The 20661-nt window shown below is 44.6% G+C and overlaps 1 protein-coding gene across 2 annotated transcripts in view; it reads left to right on the top strand.

Moving 5' to 3' along the window:
* LOC122399910 overlaps positions 1-20661 on the top strand; it is a 177225-nt gene that overhangs the window by 150710 nt on the left and 5854 nt on the right. For both annotated transcript variants that reach the window (XM_043400972.1, XM_043400971.1), the window contains 9 exons: positions 2530-2635; positions 2696-2848; positions 3945-4082; positions 5552-5757; positions 7468-7746; positions 8353-8417; positions 9097-9301; positions 9676-9821; positions 10047-10175. In XM_043400972.1, coding sequence (XP_043256907.1) covers positions 2530-2635; positions 2696-2848; positions 3945-4082; positions 5552-5757; positions 7468-7746; positions 8353-8417; positions 9097-9301; positions 9676-9821; positions 10047-10175 — 1427 coding nt within the window. The remainder of the gene's footprint in view (positions 1-2529; positions 2636-2695; positions 2849-3944; positions 4083-5551; positions 5758-7467; positions 7747-8352; positions 8418-9096; positions 9302-9675; positions 9822-10046; positions 10176-20661) is intronic.

Raw genomic sequence — 20661 nt, 5'->3', positions numbered from 1 at the left:
CTTATGGCTAATCATCCTGAGCAGTTTGCACCCCCTCCCCCGGTCTGTTCCCAACAGTTTTTCCCCTCCAGCGAAATTAGAGAGTCCATCGATCCAAAAAAAGGTGATTAAGTGGAGCTCCCTACTTATAAAACCCATTTTTATTTTCTCTTTGATATTTTTTTCTGAGGAAACTATGCAAGTTCTTGAAGAGTCTTTTTGCATATATATTTGTTACCCTTTCAGTGATGTTCACAAATTTTTAGAGCTTAAAAAAGCTGAAATTAAATTTTTTTGAGTAGGAAACCTCCTTGAGGGTCTTCAAAATTGGTCAATGAAGGATCTGTGCTCAATTTTCAACCCCTTCCGCTCAAATAGGGGTTTCTTTACGGGTCGAATAATGGACCACGAATGCTTATTGTCGAGGAGAAATCGAAACGTCGATATATAAACGTCAGGAAACTTCTTTTTGTGCTCGTTAAAAGAATTAATTGAGGAGTCGAGTATCGCATTTTTTATTTGATATTTGACATTCAGGTATCGATTGAATTCTCCTCTCGATACATCTGACCCGAATCTTAATATAAATTAAGCATTCTTCGTATTTTTTCTCTTTTTTTAAATCCTGAAATTTAAAAAAAATTAAAATCTTATATTTTTAATAAAATTATTTTATTTTTCTTTTATTTTAGTCTCCTCTCGATGCATTTGACCCAAATCTTAAAATAAATTCAGCAATTTTCAATTCTTTTCCTTATTTTGAATCTTGTAATTTAAAAAAAATTGAAATCCTGTTAAATTTTTAATGAAATAATTTTATTTTCCTCTTATTTTAGTCTCCTTTCGATGCACCTGACCCAAATCTCAACACTTTACCGACCGGTAGCGGTTGATTAATCGGCCATCGGTCGGTAAGCGTCGGCCGATAAAACAGTTGATTAATAGGCTATTTGTCGGTAAGCGTTGGCCGGTAAAACAGTCGATTAATAGGCTATCGGTCGGTAAAGTGTTAATACAAATTAAGCATTCTTCGATTCTTTTCCCTTTTTTTGAATCCTACAATATAAAAAAAAATCGAAATCTTATATTTTTAATAAAATAATTTTATTTTCCTCTTTTGTGGGGGGGAACTCGTCTTGTTATCCCGAGTGTACAATGGCGTAAATAAATCAGATATTCCCCAGCCGCGGACCAATTAGCATTAAAAACGCCGCGTTAAAAATTAGTCGAAAGTTCGATCGCCACTTCTGGATAATTTAACCGTCCGTTTCCGTTCCGCGGCGGTTGCATTCCCCCCGTTCCAGTTTCAGTTTCAATAGTAAAATTCAAACGCCTGTTATTTTACTACGTCCTCTGTTCGGTTCCTCGAGGGTCTCATTAGGAATCTCCACTGTTTAACTTGCTCGTTAGCGAAATTACCAACATGTTTATTCGTTGCAAATCCCTTCTTTCAGAAACTGCTCCGAAGAGTATCCAAAAAGTAAATTAAATCGTAATCATTGTGCAATCTCGTTCTCCACTTTTTCCACTTAACTCTGCTGTCTCTTTTAAAAAATTAGTTTCTCTGTTGAGCAATATATCACAACCATAACTCGCAGTTTTTCACAATATTAGAACAAAGTTAGATTTCCAGCTCTCCCGTAGGGTCTAATTAATCGCCCTGTTACGTGTCGCCATGTTTTACAAGGCATTAAACTCCGAGAAACCCCACATCCTGTTATATTCTGTAGAATGATTTACCAGATAATTATAACTCCATCAGCGTATACTAACGTCGTTCGATTTAAAAATTATCTCCACTACAACAAACTTCCAACTTTCGTTCAATTATTATTACAAAAATAATACATTTTTCAGTCGATATTAAAGCGATATTTCTCCAAATTGAACAATAAGAAAGCATTCACTAAAGTTTCTCGTTTCCCGAGTTTATTGTGTCGCATAATTCTTGCATCAACCTTATACATTTATTCCTGGAGGCCCCTTAATGCGAAAGTTTATTTAAAGTTGTCGCGAAGTTTGCTTATGCAAATGCGGGGTTTTCTTTGCCCCTCGAAACCGAAACTTTCGAACGAACATTTGCTTTTTTTCAGAATCCACTTTCAACTATTTTTCCCCCTCAAATTAGCCGGTTAATGGACTCCTCGATAGCTCAGGTTATTTCGAAAACATTCTTCATAGGAGTAACCTGTTGTCCCAAAAAACGTGGTCGTGGATTTTCTCGTTTACTCCTTCGACTACTAAATTCCAGCTTCTGCCCGCGGAACTCCGTCGATTTGCATAAATAAACAATTATTCCCGACGATTGTTTTTAAGTGGCCAGATGGGGGAGGGGGTAAATATCGGCCGATAAATATTCAAGATCCGCCCTACCAAAGGTCGTTCTTTTACCCCCGGGTCGAGCCAAGTCGGTCATCGAATGATAAATCATTGGTTCTGCACAGTGCAAACGACCACCAAGCGTGACTGTGGCTCCTTGCAACGAATATTCATTGTTTCACCATCCACAGACATCATGGTTGATCACATAAAAATGATATTTCTGCGTAGAAACGTCGGTGGTGTTGCCATCAGCAGCCTCAGACCTGGACAAGCTGCAGCAGCCAGTGAAGATCGTGCTCTCCAGCACCTGTCATCACGCCTACACAGCTTGCAAGTAAGAAAGTTATCCTTATTCAAGTAGCAATGGATTCTCTAGAGTGGTCACTGGTTCCAGGAACGATCCGGAGTGCAAGGTCCTGCTGGAGCCCGTCCTGAACCACTGTGACTCCCTGAATTGCGCGAGGAACGAGTGCATGGAGGCGTTGCAGGGCTTCTACAAGTCCGCGAACCACAAACACTCTGTGGAGATAGCGTTCTGTCTCTGCAGGTGAGGTCCTCGAGAATCAAAAGGTCCAACGAGACCTTAAAATCGTCCTTTGTGCCGCGTAATTCTGTGCAAACTCGGAAAGACACAAAAGGACCTTCTTCCAGAGAAGTGTCTCAAGTTTTGCATCCCTGATCCTTTAACTTTTAAGCGGCCCTCGCGAAACAATGCTCGAAACTTCGCCATTTTTCCTCTCGCTCGTCTTAAATTGGTCCTTTGTATCGATGTCCACCTTTGGGTTTATTAATGTTGGGGAGATTACTGTTGAGGATGGGGTCTCCGGGATGCTGCGAGGAACAGAGAGGTTTGGCGGTCGAATAAAATACGCAGCAGGCTCGTTTAATGCTCGTTGAGCAATACCCACCTCGCCAGACCGGGGAATTCCCTCCCTTGAACCTCCTTACAACCCCGGAGCAAGCAGATGGAAGTTGACTTTGGGCTGCTCCCTCGCGCAGTAAATCGCTGCGTCTTCTCTTTTCTCACGGAACGTCGAGCCACGAATCGAGTCCTTTATCCAAACCGACAAACTCCGCCATTAACCTTCCCACCTTTGCAATTAATCCGCTGGAAACTGGTTACCTGCGTCCCATCCGTTTCCACGCTTTCAATTCACTGGGAACATCCCGACACAAATTTTTAAAGACCCAGTTTACGCCTCAAATTTAATTAAAAAAATTGTAATGATAAATTCAGTTTTGGACATAAAAGTGTCTCGAATTTTGACACATTTTCTTGTCAATAACTTGGAAACGAGCACGTTAAACTATACTTTTAACCGTGGCATCGTGTTCCTCTGATTTTTCCCTACAGGATAGCCTGTCGAAATTTTGTCTTGCAACGATTTTAGCCGCCGGAGCGATCATTCGCGCCAGTTTTTCGTCAATAACTCAAAAACGAGCACGTTAACACCTATTTTCACTTATATGATACTTGTGCACTTTAATATCCTCTACCTGATAGGCTAGTTGTTTTTTTTTTATCCCGAATTTTTACACATTTTTTTCCAAAAAAAAAGAAAATTGAAACAAATAGATACAATATTGAAATAAGTATTTATTCCCTTACAAAATGAATATTCTTATCGTACTGAATCTTGCAGAAAGACGGATGGGAAGAAGGACGAGTGCATAGTGGCGCAGGAGAAAATGCATCCTGCATGCGCGCAGAGAATCGTCGGGAACGAGACGCCGACATGTCACAGTTTGGCAGAGGCCTGCAAAGAAAACAGGGGTTGCAGGTACCCGAGACTCGAAACATTCCATAATATTCGTTTAATTTCGTATATTTTGCTCGCTGAAAAAGTAGCTCGTGCGTGTAAAATCGCGAGCAAGACTCGGCTCCGCGCTCCCTCTGAATAGCTTTCGGATGTGTTAGATTCAAACTTGCGTGTTGGAAGCTCGTTCACCCTTTTTCGGTGCTCTCCCAGACAAGTCGCGTTTTCTGCTGATTTTTTTTTTCGTTTCTTTTTTTCTCATCTTTCTGCTGGAAACATACGCCTCGCGTTGAACGGGACCGTTGCAGCGGTACTGTTTTAATGTAGACAGTTTATTTTCCTTCGCCTCTCGTCGTGAATACCCGTTTTTCGCGACGGTATTCCGTACGGAATTCAATTCATGACAGGTTAGACCCGTCGTCTGGCGTTTTGACCGAAGACACGGAACGATACGTCTCAAAGAGTGACTTATAAAACGACGATAAAAAGCACGTGTCTGAAAGGGTCCTTTTAAAAAGATTGGCTCCGCGTACTCGACGATATCGAGACAGTGATTTAAATGATAAATCGACGCGTGCATACGATGGTCGATTAATCCTGCCTTTCCCCGACGATTATTTTCAAAGCAAATTTATTTCTGGATTAACTCGAACGGAGGGGGGATACGCGAACGACCTGGGAGATTAATCGATCGCGTATTAAGATCGCAAAAATTAATCAAACTCTTTCCCTCTAGCCCCCTCTCGATTTGAAAGTTAAATCGCGAGCCAACGAGGAGCTGCTTGATCCAGTTTTTCCGCCTTATGAAACACTTGATTATTTAAAAAATAAACGCTACGCTTCGGGTCGCGTTGAATTACACGCTCCAACGAGTCCACGATCTGCCTAGTTCGTTTTAAAAGTATTATTATATTATTTCATTTTATTTGTTTGCAAAATGTCGAGTTTGTCTATATTGAAATTCAAATTTGGCGCCTCGCGCGAATAGGTAAGGGTAAGGTTAGGGTTAGATTAGTCGCGCCACGCGATGGACGAGTCGCGTTAAATTACAAGCTCGAACGAGTCCACGATTTGCCTAATTCTTTTCAAACGTATATTATATATCCCCCACCTCCCAAATTTTATTTATTTAATTTTATTTCTTCACAAAGTGTGGAGTCAGTCTATATTGAAATTCAAATTTGGTGCCTCGCGATTACAGCGCTCGAATCGGTAAGGTTAGGTCTGGGTTAGCCACACGGTGGAGGAGGTGTATGAATAGGGTTAAAACAATCATCAATACATTTTGTTATATTATGGAAGCATGTTGTTGTTTGTCCTTTCACGAGCTCGTAGAGGTGAACGTGTTCGTGAAAAGCTTCGACGCGTTGTTGGAGAGGGGGATAGAGGTTAGGTAGTGCTATCGGGTCCGTCCATCAACGCAGTTCGTTCGAAAAGTTGTTGTCGAGGGCGTGTAGTGATTTCTCGTGATGGGTGTCGTGTGTGCTGTGCAGAATGAAGTTGGAATACTACGAGCAAAGTTGTGCCGTGGACAGCGTGACGAAGAAGTGCGCTGGGCCCACAACAGAGTGCAGGAAAGCGATGCTGGGGATCCTGGGCACCGAGCTGAGATCAAACTGCGCCTGCAAGGGCACCGAACTCACGCAGCTCTACGACTGCCTCGGCTGGCAGAGGCTCCTTTGGGTGAATCCCTGCGTAGGTGAGCGAAAAACCATTTTCCTTCGTTTATTAATTTCGAATTCTGCCCCCAACACACGCCTTTATCTCCTGCAAATTATGGAAAACGTTATTCCCTCGCATTAAATTCTGCCAAACATGTCTGCACGTAGCCCCCTGTCGCATAAATATTAAGACACCCGAAAGCAATTTGCCGAAACGCCCCGAAAGGAAATCGTTTGATCGTGTTTGCGAATTTATACGCGTTAATAAAATCGACGCCCGTTCCGTTGTCGAAACGACGCCGCGGTATGGGATAATATGAATAATTAAAAGCGACGCAACTCGACGGTGAAAAGTTAAACGTAGCGATAAACGGGAATACCCGGCGCAACAATGGCCCGATTCCATATTTACGGAACGTGAGGGGGAGAAAAAAAAAATATCACCCGGGGGGGAACGAAATGGATGAGATGCGTCCGAACGTAGTCGGTTTTTGATCGTGAAAATTTTCGAGATAAATCGCGGTCGCGCGCATCTGATTGCAACCGGAGGCCCCCGGACACGCTGAATTTCTATCGCAAATACGGATACACGCGGTCGAGCGGATCTCGCGTCTCGTTTTTAATCGTAGATACTGGGGAAGCCTTCTTTCTTGATTATTCGACGTAATTAATTCTTTCTTATTTTCTTTTTGGCCTGTTTTGAGTGTCTAATAGAGACGTTGTCAAATATCTGTCAGAAATATATCGATGTTATTACATGTCAGTGGGCCTCTTGCCACTGCGCACTCTTTCCGCGCAATGATGGCCGCGCGCAGTAGTACGTGTTTCTTTCCCTGTCAAACGTATCAGTAGTTAATTATTAACAACAAAACGAGGTATATTGAGTGAAAAATAAATAGAATTGTTGATTCACGACATTTGTCGAACGATACGAGCTTCTTTGCGACTGTGACTGATTCAATCGTACAGAATTGCAATTACATCGATCGAAATATGAAACGTCATATTTGTGAGAAATATATCGATGAAGAGTCGTAATTAATTCCTTCTTATTCTCTTTCTATCCTATTTTGAGTATCTAATAGAATCTGTGAAAAATATATCGATATACGATCGGTGTTATTAGATGTCAGTGGGCCTCTTGCCACTGCGCACTTTTTCCGCGCAATGATGGCCGCGCGCAGTAATACGTGCTTCTGTCAATCTCGAACGTGTCAATGGTTAATTATTAATAACAAAACGAGGTATAATGAGTGAAAATTAAATAAAATCGTTGTTCCCCGACATTTATCGAACGATTTGAGCGTCGTCGCGACCGCGACGGATGCAGACGCGCGGAATTGCAATTACATCGGTCGAAATAAGGAACGAACGACGTCGGCACGACACGACAAAGGGCCTTTATCGATCTTACATCTGTTCCACCAACGAGTCGAGTTGCAAAAGCTCGACCGTACCCGGCATTCAGCCGACAGATAAGTCATTTAGATACGAAGAAATTGCACTTGCCGCTCGAGAAGTGCATCGTGCTGTGCGCTAACTGCATCGAACGGCTCCCGATCGTCTTTCGTCGATTCCCGATAGGAATGTAGGTCGAACCCCCCGGGTTTGATGTCCTCCGTTCGCTGCCTGATAAACGTCATAGATGCAAATTAACGGGGGAACCCCCTCCAGCAGTTGTCGTTGAAATTTATTTATAACGACGCGTTTGCTAATTTTTTTTTTTTTACAAAATATTGTTTTTTTAGTCGAGTCACAGAAGGACTATCACGCGAGGAGAAAACACCATCATTATCCGAGAACGACGACTACGACCGTCTCGTCGACGACCAGGTCGCCAGTTAGCACAACCACGGTCACGGTGGTCGGACAAGTAGAAGATAATCAAATACCGGAAGTGACGAGGTGGTCAACCACCGAACCCACGGAAACTTGGGAAATCACCACGACTACGACAACCACCACCACCAGCACTACCACTATGAGCACTACACCCAGCACCACCACCACCACCACCACTCCTCCTCGTGAGTGGCGGTCTTTTTTTCTCAAACAAAGAATTCCCCTTTGTCACAACTCCTCCAACGTGAAAATTGCTCTATCTTCTACAGGGGTATTCATATATACAATTATTATTTATTTAACCTTTTTAATTTTAGCTGTTTTTTAATTAATCGTTGAACACGGAATATGACCTCCGATTCGTCGAAACGGAACACCCTGTAGAGGAATCGAGATTCAGCGTCGATAACGAGCCCTCGAATGGTTAGGAACGCGAAAGGGTACTTTGAGGGCGGGGGATAGCGATCGTTGAAAGAAAAACAACGGTGCGTGGGCGGTGACACGCTGTTTCTAGAATGGGGAAACTCCGGTTCCTTTGATCGTTCGAGCCGGACGAGAAATTCTGTCCGAAACACAAGGAATTTTCGTTTCACCGCCGCGTGAGAGAGAGACCCGTTTGTCGAACGTTACAAAGCAAAGTGGGCGGAAGAAGCAGGCTGAAAGAAAGATTCAAAACGGGGAAGAAAGGGTTCCGGGGGGGGAGGGGGGGGTTGAAGGGGCGGTGAAAGGGACAGGAAAACAGTTCGTAGGAAACGTTGTAACACGCGTCTCAACGTTCGTCTCCTTTATAGGCTTCTGCGTGGTTCAAAGGCCGAGGCAAAGTCACCAATACATAAGAGAGGGCAAAGGCAAGAGGGTGAGTTCGACAATCTGCAAAGTATTTTCGACCGGGAAGCCTTTTCCGCCGATCGAAACGTCCCGAGGAATGCGGGAAACGATTGGGAATACGTTTCGAGGGAGACCAAAGTCCAGGAAGATCGAAACGTTGTGGCGAGACCTTGGAAAACGAGATTTGAAATATTTTAATATCGTTTTTCACAATTAAACTCGGGCTGTTCAAGTTCTCCGGGAAAACACCGTTAAAAAAATATTGAATGCTTCCCTAATTACGAACAGCAACGCAAGTAGTTCGACATATCAATTTCTACGTGAAAAGGCCATTGAATCTGGTCTCGTTAAAAGAATTCGTACACTGGCCAGGAGTGAACGCATTTTCGTATACTGCTTTGGATTGTACGTATAATGTGATGTAAACCATTCGCGCAAAAATGAGTTCTGGGTTTAAATTGCGTGAAATGGATTACGAGAACGTACAAAGGCTTTTTAATTAGCGCGGGAATAAAGAAACGCGAGTGCAAGAGTCGCCGTAGCGTTTTACCAACGCTATCGTTGGCTTTTAAATCGTCGAAGATCCCTATGTTCTATTATAATTGTCTTTTTTTAACGGCTGATGCATTAGACCCTCTTCCTGGACTTCAGCATTCCAAAATTTCCATTTAATTGAGGCGCGAATTAATGCCTCGTGACCCTAACAGCTCTATCGCGAGGACGAGCCGGAGTGCTCGGAGCTCTGTCAGTGCGGCGAGGGCGAGGTTTTGATCTGCAACACGATCTGCGTGGATTCGTCGCCCTGCAAGACGGACTTTGCCTTCTACAATCACGAGGCACCGGCGTATCAGGCGCATCGCGGACCCTGCCTCTGCTATAGCGGTCGTTTCATATGCATGCGGCCTTCGCCCGGTGAATATACCCGCCCGTCGCGTCAGATTTCGCGCTGGAAACTTTGAATGGGCCACGATCCAAGCGATACGCAGTCCTTCCAAAGAGATACTCTTCCTACTCGAACAGAAACCATCAAAAAAGATTACCTCAACCCCGCTGCGTATCGCTGAACCCTTTACCGATCGGTATCCATCGACTTCTTTACCGACGACGCTTACCGACGTTACCGACCGCTGACGTACGATCGGTAACACTTACCGACTGCTGACGTACGATCGGTAACGCTTACCGACCTCGCGTCGATAAAACAGCTTGCTACCGGTCGGTAACGGGTTAAGAATGGCCTGTGATTATACTTTTACGAACTTTCTCCGTTTGCTTGTCCCCTGCAGATGCTTACTCTATACCGCACGGGGTTTTCATGTTCCTGGGATACAGCGAAAAGGACGAGAGCTTATTACGACAGCATAACAATCTCACAGTCCTGGACGCGGTGTCGTCCCTCGATAACTTCATGAGAGAAGAAGTTAACAATCAGGTAAACTACGTTACCCGGAACGATTAAGGGCCCCGTAACGAAGTTTCGTCGCTAGTTTTTCGTCGGGTAATTTACTGACTTAACTCGATTCGAGTCCTCGCGACTACGGGGCGCACGCAAATCGAATATAAAACGTACGCGACAGGCGAAACTTAATAACGCGAGATAGCGTTGGATGACGGTACGAGACTTCTCCACGGACGTTCTTTTTCTTTTTATTTGCAGACAGTGTGCACGCTCTTCTTGTACAACGCGACCCGAGAAAACGTGATTGCAGTGGCGCGTCTCGGGACTGACAATCCACCTCTAAATAGCAGCCAGGCTCAAAGTCTGCAGCACCTTCTGCGCGTCAAGGTGAGTAAATTGCAAATAGCGACGACTCCTCTCTCGTCCCTTGGATTCCCATCAATTCTGATCTTATTTTACCCGGGGGGGGAGGGCCTCTCTGCCTCTCTGCGACTTTATTGACGCCCGGTCCTTTCAGCCATCCCCCATTTAGACGTTCGTCGCGACCTGATACATAACGCGTTATCAAATTACTCATCCGCGTTTCCCTCAGACGCCTCCTCCTATTTAGGAACTCGAGGACCGGAAAACACAAGTTTAACCTCTGGAGGTGGTACCCAGGATATCACGGGCCTCCTGATTTGCCGCTGAGGCACGATAAAACGTAAAAAAAACACACAAAAAATGAAAGTCTCGCGTGTGCAGCGTCGATTTTAGTCGCGTCAAAACGGCTGCGTGCTCGGGCGCGCAGGAAGTGCGTGCAGCCTATCAACTTTTCGTTTCCCTCTTTCAATTTTTCGACGAGGGAACCCCCTTTAAAATAATCTCGATTAAACACTGCGAACTACAGTTTACACGAAGAGTTAAGAATTTATATTTAATTTAAAAATTTATTTTATTTTTCGATCTACTCCAGGTAGGTAAATACGAGTAAATAGAGACCAGGATCGTTGCAACGATATATTCCCCGGTGCAGGAAGAAACAATATTCGAGTTACGCAAACAGAGAACTGTTATCAGGTGTGGTGGAACCGGCAGAAACATCTCTATTTTTCTTAGTCGAAAATTCGAGGATCGCGCGTGTTTTGCATACGCCCAGGGCGTCGCGACGCATCGATGGACTCTAGCCTGGAGTGGGTGACATTTTGCGTGGCTCGTACGAGGCTCCCGCGGCGATTTCCAATTTGCGATTAAGCGCCGACCGATTTGCAATTTGATGGAGGGATCGCGAGGTTCGAATTGCCGTCTCGTTGGCCAATCTGCCTCTACCCCCCACCTTTCCTTCTTTTTTTTTCTCGAACCCCCCCAAAAGTGTCGTAGAAAGCAAAATCCACCCCTTCGATATCGATCCGGGGGCAAAAATTTCACGAACGAAACGCGAAGTGGGGGGAGGGGGTAATTTGCATCTCGCGGTTTAACGTGCGTTTCCTGGCGAACGAACCTCGAAATTCGCGTTGGACGATACGGTCGCGCGATTTTAAAATACCCGGGATACGTCAATCCACGAGCTATGTGGGTCCCCCTCGCGACGTATCGAGGGGTGAGGGGGGCGTTATGACGTTTGAAATCCTTGTTTTGACGCCGTGGAATAATGCACGTCGATTAATTCCGCGTTCGCGTGGCTGGTTCTCCGCGAAAAAAAAGCGATCGTTAACGCGTCGACTGCAACGTCACTCGAGAAATTTATTCTCAAGATATGGATGTTTCGAGAGGTTTGGCCAGCGCGTTGAATTATTCAATAATTTTTAGTACTTATTCATAGATATTGCGGGAGAGTAATTAATGTACCGGGTGTTCAGGCAGCCTTGAGGAAATATTTTGATAAGATTCTGGAGACTCTCGAATTTTTTTCTCGAAACTGAGATGGATTTCGGGGGTGTGTCTGTTTACCGAAAATTGTTGTAATTAACCCTCTTAGCTGAAAATAATTTTTTTAGAACGGTTGGAAATTTTTTTTTTTCGTCGAAAAATTTAGGCACCTACCCCCTGTCGATTTCTCTTGAAAATTAGTTTTTTATTTTTAATACTTTTGTTTGACGCGTTACGGAAAAGTTGTCCAATACTTTTTTGTAGGTATCCAAGGGGTCTACTTAAAAAAAAAATTTCATTGAAATATATTCACTATTATAGGAGTTATGGCTGTGTGAAAATTGGGGCATATTTGTGGGGTTTTCCTAACTTTACGGGGTAAAGGAACAACTTTTCCAATATTTTTATAATTTCTACATATACTTGCCCAAAATACACGTCGTTTGCCACTTCAAACATTAAAATCCTTCGATCCGTTCAGAAGTTATGGTGTTTTAAAGATACGCATGAAATTTATGGGCGATATTTCTGCCTGAAAGTATATTTTAAGTAAGGAATTTTTTTCTCGAAAGTGGGTAGGATTTCGGGGTTATGTCTATTGACCAAAAATGAGTGTAATTGACTCCCCTAGCTAAAAATAATTTTTTTAGACCGATTTGAAATTTCAGCTTTTCGTCGAAAAATTTAGGGACTTACCCCCTGTCGGTTTTCTTGGAGATTCGTTTCTTATTTTTAATAAATTTGTTTGACGCTGTACGAAAATTTTGTTTAGTACTTTTTTGTAGGTACCCATGAGCTTTACTTCAGAACAAAATTTCATTGAAATATATTCACTATTATAGGAGTTATGGTTGTTTGAAAATTGACCCACTTTTAGGGAGTTTTTCTAAGTTTACAGGGTTGAGAAATAACTTTTCGAATTTTTTTGTAATTTCTACATATTCTCCACTAAAATACGCGTTGATTGCCTGTTCAAACATTAAAATCGTCCAATCCGTTCAGAAGTTAGGACGTTTTAAAGATTCGCATGAATTTTCAGGGGAATGAATTAACGGTATGGTCAGACATTCCGGTAAAGAATTTTTTTCTCGAAACTGCGTAGAATTTCGAGGATATGTGTATTCACCAAAAATGTTTATAATCGACCCCTGCAACCAGAAATAATTTTTCCAGAACGATTCAAAATTTTTTAATTTCGCCAAAAAATTTGTAATTCTTTAAACATTAATAACTTTTTAACTAAGCCTCATTCAACAAATCCCTATTCTTTACTTTCGTCTTATTTTGGCCTCTAGAACCCTCATTAAAATTTTTCTGCGTATTACTACTATTATATCGGGTTTCCATTTTTGAAATTTCTCACCCCCTTTTGAAGTCACAATTTGAAAAGAAAGAATCATCAAAAAAATTACAAAAGTTGGAAGGGTGGTTTCTCCAAGAAATCACCAACCCCCTGCAGGGGGTGGTACGATTTCTTTCAACCTCGTAATTGGATGACTCGTAGATCGCAAAGAGGCCGAAACGAGTTCCAATCGAATTCACGGATGTATCGGCTCCGTTGACCCGTTTTAATCAAATAGCTGCGCCGGATATCGCGTTATTGTTCGGCCCGCGATCCGGAACCCCGTAGCCTCCACGCACTTCGCGCGTCTCGTTCCTTTTTTCGCGAGTCACGGAAACGGTCGAACGATTTTTGTCGATCGCTTGCCCGACCGGGCTCGAATTGATTTTCCAACGTTATCGAACACCCCCTGGCGCGCTGCTGGATATTCAGTTACGACAGACGTGTGCAAGAAACGCCAGAAACGCGTTGTTAAATTCCCCTTTCAACTCATTCGATTTTTTTTCTTTTTTTACAACAATTGTTTCACAAAAAATATTTATACATTTTTCCATCCCCCAATATGACGTCAAAAAATAATCTAATAATTTTTTTAAAAATATTTCATTACACGTTTTTACCCTCCCCACACACACACACACACACAAATATGACTTTTATTCGAGATCTTAATCAAGTAACAATTGTTTAAAAAAAAATAATCTAATAATTTTTTAAAAAATATTATATTTCAAGTTTTTACAACCCCTCAAATATGATGGGGGTCGTTTTAAAATCATATCAAGGACGCTTTGACTACCAACAGACTGACTTTTATTCGAGATCTTAATCAAGTAACAATTGTTTTAAAAAAAAATATTACATTACACGTTTTCAACCCCCCAAATATGACGTGGGTCGCTTTAAAGTCGTATCAAGGGCGCTTTGACTGCGAACAGAGTGGCTTTTATTCGAGATCTTAATTAAGAGTCGAGGCTGGCACCCGGCCAAGTACCAGGCGATTTAAAAAAAAAAAGGAAACCGACGCGACGGGTATCGCTGCAGGGCGATTTTTAATGTTTCTCCTAAGCGACTGCCCCCTGGCGGGGTACGTGCTGGGAATCCCCTCGGTCCCGGAAATTGTTCAGGGGGGCGTTAAAAACTGGCAGACGCGGACAGTCAGACCGAAATTTTTTACCGTACATCTCCGGTGGCCAGTTTCCAAGTTTTTACATGCCCGGTGGACGCGATGAGATTTCCTACCGGGGAGTCCCCCCCGCGATTCTCGACGAACGACTTAACTTTTCACCTCGATGGACCACCCATCTTTGCCTCTAGAATCCACAAACGCGTCCAATTGTTACGCAAGATGCTATATTCGGTGTTATGAGGTCGCTTTTGAACCCTAAAAACACGTTAAAATCAAAGTAAAACAGTATTTTCATCGAGAATTACAGTTATTTCAAGGAACGTTGAAGTTTTGTGCACTTCAAAATCAAATGCATTCAATTTTTATTGTAAAATGTACTTTGGTGGTCTGAAGGATGCAGTAAATATTGTAAAAATCTCATGTATTTAATTAATAAAGAGCTTGTGAATACTGGGTGGATCCCCCAGTTGGGGTAAATTCGAGAGAAAATCGTGGAGGTTGTAATCGATGATAATTAGGTGTCGTGACGTTCGCAGTCTCTGTGTTTCGAGGAACGGGACGGTAAGTGGAACACCCCGAGAGTGAACCGCAAACGAACTGGTCGAACATGCGCGGGCGAGATACTCTCCTCCGGGGTTCGATTGGTCGGGTTTAATTCGACGCGTCGAGCATTTCGGCATCGCGGACCATTTGCGGGGCCCTGCAAATGAGTTCCTAATAAAGCAATTACGCGATGGAGCGAAGTTATGGGAGAGCGCGTGGACCGCGACCCCGACGGGGGAGTCCCCCTGTCCGTCGTAAAGCACGCTTCCGGCCGGGGTCCCTCGTAAATCGATTTTCCAAGCTCGTTTGGCCGCCCAGTTTCTCTCCCTTACCGTCGGTTGTTTCGACGTATGGTGATACACCATGGGGAGTATCACTTTTCATAGACCTTTCACTGGGATTCCGGGTCTTTTTGGCGGCTTGCTTGATGTGGGGAGAAGTTGAAGACGAGTACAAGGCTCTGAGGACACTAAATGGTTCATTCGAGGAGTGTTCATATAGGAAGAAGTGGTCGAGCACTTGTGAGAAACGCAAGGGTTAAGTGTAGCCCTCTGGTGGCGGGTGCAAGAAGTGTCATCACAAAGGCAAACGATCGTCAAGTGCCTTTATGTATTTATTTTCTATTAGTTTGGTCAGAAGAGAAGTTATCCTGTTCATCAAAAGCATCATAGGGGTATTCAAAGGTTAGTCGAGGTCGAGCACTTGTGAGAAACGCAAGGGTTAAGTGTAGTCCTCTGGTGGCGAGTGCAAGAAGCGTCACCACAAAGGCAAACGATTGTCAAGCACCTTTATGTATTTATTTTCTATTAGTTTGACCAGAAGAGAAGTCATCCTGTTCATCAAAAGCATCGTAGGGGCACTCAATGGTTAGTTGAGGTCGAGCACTTGTGAGAAACCAACAGGTTAAGCGTAGCCCTCTGCTGGCGAGTGCAAGAATCATCACCACAAAGTCAAACTCATGACCAAAGCTTTATTATTATTATTTTACGTCTATTTCTATTTATTATTATTATTTTACATTTAATTCTATTGCAAACAAATGTCAAGTACCTTTATTTCTTTATTTTCTATTAATTTAACCAGAAGAGAAGTCATCTTGTTCTTCAAAAGCATCGTAGGAACACCCAACTGTTAGTTGAGGACGAGCACTTGTGAGAAACCAAGAAGTTAAGCGTAGCCCTCTCTTGGCGAGTGCAAGAAGCATCACCACAAAGGCAAACTCATAATCAAAGCTTTATTATTATTTTACATGTAATTTTATTCAATCAAACCTTTGTTAACTTATTTATTTTTTCATTTTTTAGTAATCCTGCTGACCAAAGACATTCGGTTCCACCTATTTGCGTTACCTTTCTGAGCCCCGAGAACTGCTATTTGAATAGATAGTGCTGTTAGATGGGATTAGGCGGCTCGTTTCTAGCAACGATAGCTCGAGATAGGTTTCGATCCCTGAAAGATAGATATATAAATGGACACGGAACGGAGAAGAGCTGGTTTTGGGAATTGAATGGACTTTTGCTGGTCTCCGAGTGACCGTTATCATCGATAGAACGTTGCCCGGTCGCGGTTCTAATCCTCGAGAGCCGTCTTCTTGTTCGATCGTCGAGAACGAGAGGAAAATAAATAATCGTTTTACAGTTCGATCGCGGTGATTCGATGGGAAATGATTCCTCGTTATTGGAAACGTTTCGTAAGAGCTTCTCGCGAAACCGAGTTTTTAAAAAAAGAAATTTATTATTTATATTCATAGGATGCTCGATGAGTCTTCATCCAAGACCTTCGATTTAGGTTAATATTCGCGTTGAGATTCAAATTCTAAGCGTTCCGAGACCAGAATCCGCGATTCCAACTTCACCTGGTGGACCCTATCGCCGCTCGATTTTAACCCCCTCTGGGAGTTGTGTAATCTAGAATCGTCAAATTCCCCACTCAGAAACGCGTCGAAATACTTAACTTCGCGACGCCCCAGAAAGTTTTGATTTTCCCCGAGATCTCAGGTTTTTATTTCAATTTCCACCAGTCGTACCACCTCCAGCCAGCACTCTCGCGGGCGTCGTGGAAACCGCGAAAGAAACTTGCATTTCTCCTCCATACGTCGTAAAACTTTGCTAATATAGAAGCACCGGCGCCATCTTTATCCCAAGAACTCGAAATCACCGCCATCTTACGACTCGTATCTCGTTTCTCCATCTTTCACTCTGCACCCAGAATTTTTCTCTCGAATTGTCGGATCCCACCATTGGTGGTTCCCCGTTCTGCGGCCGGAAAGTTCAGCGATTCCAAGGTCCCTCGCGTGTTATCTAAATCCAGATCGCCGTCGACGCGATCATCGAGTTCATTTGCGAAATTACTTCTATCCGCGGGGCAGCCCCGGGAAGTCCCGCGCTTTTTGTTGCCCGTTCGAAATATCGGTGCGGCGTCGAGCGAGCACAGGTGTTCCACATAGATAGGCAAGCATTGGCACATGGCCAATGGAGGCACCTATGCCTCCTCGACCCTCCGGTTACCCCCTCGGTACGCCACCCACCTCCACCTACCGCGTCCGAGTATCGATCTCTCGGCCCTCTCGTGACTTTTCATTGAATTTCCATGCGCCACTTAAGAGGCTGCTTCGTTCTCCCTACGCTCTTGTCCTTTCCTCTCGCGTTCTTCCGCCTCCTTTCGAACGGACGAGACAAAGACGACGCCCTGGGACACACGAGAGCCCGGCGTTGTTCCGCTCGGACGGATGCTCGATACTCGCGACCCTGGAATTGGGACAAACTTCCCCCGATTTTCGCGATTCGCGAATCTCCAAGTTGGGGCAATAACGCGATTCAACAGTGTGTTCTTTGTCACGAACTTACATACGTGGCCAGCGGGGGCCATTTGCTCCTCCATTTGCAGAACTTGTTGCAGCTTTTAGGGGTACATTTGTATCTAGAAAGTGATGCACAAAGATCAAAGTTCCCGATGATACGAGAAAGCAGTCGAGGAGCTGTTAGTTACCTCGTGTTACGTCGCCGAGACTGTAGGAATTTATGGGTATATAGGTTGTGTTCCACGGGCTGAATTTCCAGCTGCCCGGTTCCGTCCTGCGTCTCGTCGGATTAGAGATAATCGCGGCGTCGTCGACGCCGGGCGGCGAAGTCACCGCTGGAAAGTTAATTAAGCACGTTCCAATAAACTTTAACCGACGAACGACGTCGGCCGCTGGGAAACGACGGCGGCAAGAACGCGCGGATTTATCCAATTGGATCGATTCCACTGGATAAATCGCCCCCGGAGACCACCCAGGACCCTCCAACTATCCATCGACGGACGGTAAAAGCGATTAGCGAAGTATTCCTTCAGCCAGTTATCGACCCACCTCCAACTCTTACCGATCGAGTTCGATATGTTCGATATATTCGATATTGTTCGATATGATTCGATATTGTTCGATATTGTTCGATATTGTTCGATATATTCGATATTGTTCGATATTGTTCGATATATTCGATATTGTTCGATATTGTTCGATATTGTTCGATATTGTTCGATATTGTTCGATACATTCGATACGTATCGATACATATCGATTCCTGTCAGTAATCATGTAAAAAAGTTTAGAACTGCTATTTTATAAAATTTTCCAATACATCGAGCCGCGATCGAGCGATAGATTCTCGATTTTCCGGCGAGCATCGGGGCGCCGGGGTTCGATTTAGAGATTCGAATCGAGAATTCATAGCCCTGCTCACGACGGGCGTCGAGTAAAATTGACTGAAAGGCATCGGTCGAAATTTTTAATTCAAGCCCGAATGAAAATTTCATGGCGCGAGACGAAGGAATCTCTTCCCTCGCCGGGGGGGATGGCCGCGGTCTCGTTTCCAGCTCGGTTCTCGCATCGACGAGTCGCGTCTCGTTCCATTTAACATTTAGAAAGGGAAGAAGGGGGATCGATGAATCGAACGAAAGCCGATTCGCATTGTTGAGCAGCCCCCGTCGAGTTATAGACAACCGCCCTCGCGTATCACGGACCCCCTGAATTATCGTTGAAGAGGGGGGTGGCCCCCCTTTTGGTGTCAACCGTCTCTTCTTTCCGCGACCTCGTCCCTCGATCGTCTCATTCTTCTCTTAAACTCCGAGATAAAGCGGTCTGCCGCTCCATTAAGCCTCCGTCCATTGGAAAAAAGATGGAACAGCCTCCGCGTTACGGGTCCCGGGAGCGATCGAAACCCCTTCGACGTCTCCCGTGGCTTGGAATAATAGAGAGTGTACGAAGACATCGTTTCTACGCCCTTAATTCACCCGGAGGATCCTTCTTCTTTTTTTTTTAATCAGAGTAGCCTTAGAAAGAGAGACGCTTTATCCGGGAGTTACTCCCGTGGACAAGTTAAATTTCACCCGACGTCGTTCGCGTAACCAAGTTCTCGTAGTTCGTCGTGGAGCATACCATTTGCCCATAATACCGTTTCATTAAAACTCGAGCCTTCGAGGGAAAGGCGGGAAACTATAAATCCTGCGCGGAAAGCGCAATTAGCTTCCAGTGCGAAATTATTTTTCTCCCGACAGAAGGTCTCGAATTGAACGAAATTAAACGTCGAGCTGATGCTCCGATCCCCCACCAAAACGTCAGGTCCATCGTCTCACCGGAGTTGGTCCGGTATGAATTTAGGAAAATATCGGAGTCTCGAAACCGTGCTCCGTGTAATTTCGTCGGTACTTATCGATCACGTATATTACGTAAGTTTCGACGATGCAACAAAGTCGTTATCGAACGAAATTAAAAGAGCACGGTCGATGGAACGGCGACGATAAATCGGTGAACTATCGACCTGGCGGCGGAAGGAGCCTTCGTGCTCGGAAGTTGTCTCGAAAGGTTTATTCTCGCGTGTCCGTGCGAAAGAATACTTTGCCAGGGAGCCATGGTTTCGATAGGTGCTCTCGAACGGACATCGGATAAGACGGGGGGCAGAGTTGCGCGAAAGGGCCGCGAGAAGTCGAGAACAGATATCTGGAATCATCTATCTGTGGGGGGGATGGTCGATACTCGTCGAGCAGAGCCAGACAATGCTCCGGTTAGGACGACGTTGGGATGTTAGGTGGCTGGGGGGCCTCCGATAGGCCGAGCCATTAAGGCATTGAGACCTTATCTGAATGAAGACAGCGGTATCGCGCGAACAGCTGCCGTGCCATTTCGAGTTCAATCGGTCGGGGTTCGATCAACAATCGCGAACGGGGAACATCACCCGCTGCGACAAAGCCGCGATTCTCCCCGGGGCTTCCATATTCCTGAGTTCCTATAGACGTATGCGGCCTGGGTCGCATCGCGCGACTTCCTCGGAAGAATGGTGACGCGAAAACGTCAGGAATGTGTCTGTTTGATGTTCGGTGTGGATTGGGCGCGGGAGACATCGAGGAAATCCATACCTGTGATGGAGCTCTCGATGCGCGAAACCTTTCAGGCAGTGATTGCCGAAGCATTCGACCTCCGACGTGATCGGGGATCCTCCAAATATAGGTCTGAGAATCATCAGACTCCACAATTTGTATAGGTAAACAACTCTACTAAAAATTGTGTCTATTAGAGAGCCTCCCCCGTCGTGGAAGAAACAATTTATTCTATACGGATCGAGCTTCAAAGGCTGAGTTAATTTCTGCTCCAGAGAGACGGCGAAACCGTGCGAAAAGCGCGGGAAAGGAAACATTTTCCAACGACAGAGGAGCCTCCCCAGGGAGCACACCATTCTCGCGGAAAATGATTCGCTGTGCCCGTTTGGAGCCGACAGACGGATCGAGCCACCCCCGATTAATTTCGCCCCAGGCTGCGGAATCGAGATTTTTCGAAAGAAAGGAAGCCGACGCGAGAACAAACGAGCTCCCGTGCCAAACGCGTTCTCGCGTTTTTACACGCTCGATCCCCCTCCCCACCTTCATACTGTCTTTTCTTTGAAGTTTAATTCGACCATCGGTAATGATAAACACTTACCGACCGATGACCCGTTAATCAACTTCTTTACCGACAACGCTTACCGACCGGGTAGTTC

Source organism: Colletes gigas, unplaced genomic scaffold (assembly GCF_013123115.1).
Source record: "Colletes gigas isolate AHSC1104 unplaced genomic scaffold, ASM1312311v1 Colletes_gigas_Sc00015, whole genome shotgun sequence".
NCBI lineage: Eukaryota > Metazoa > Arthropoda > Insecta > Hymenoptera > Colletidae > Colletes > Colletes gigas.
The sequence above is the reverse complement of the archived record's forward strand: the minus strand, read 5'-3'. Positions and strand labels throughout refer to the sequence as shown.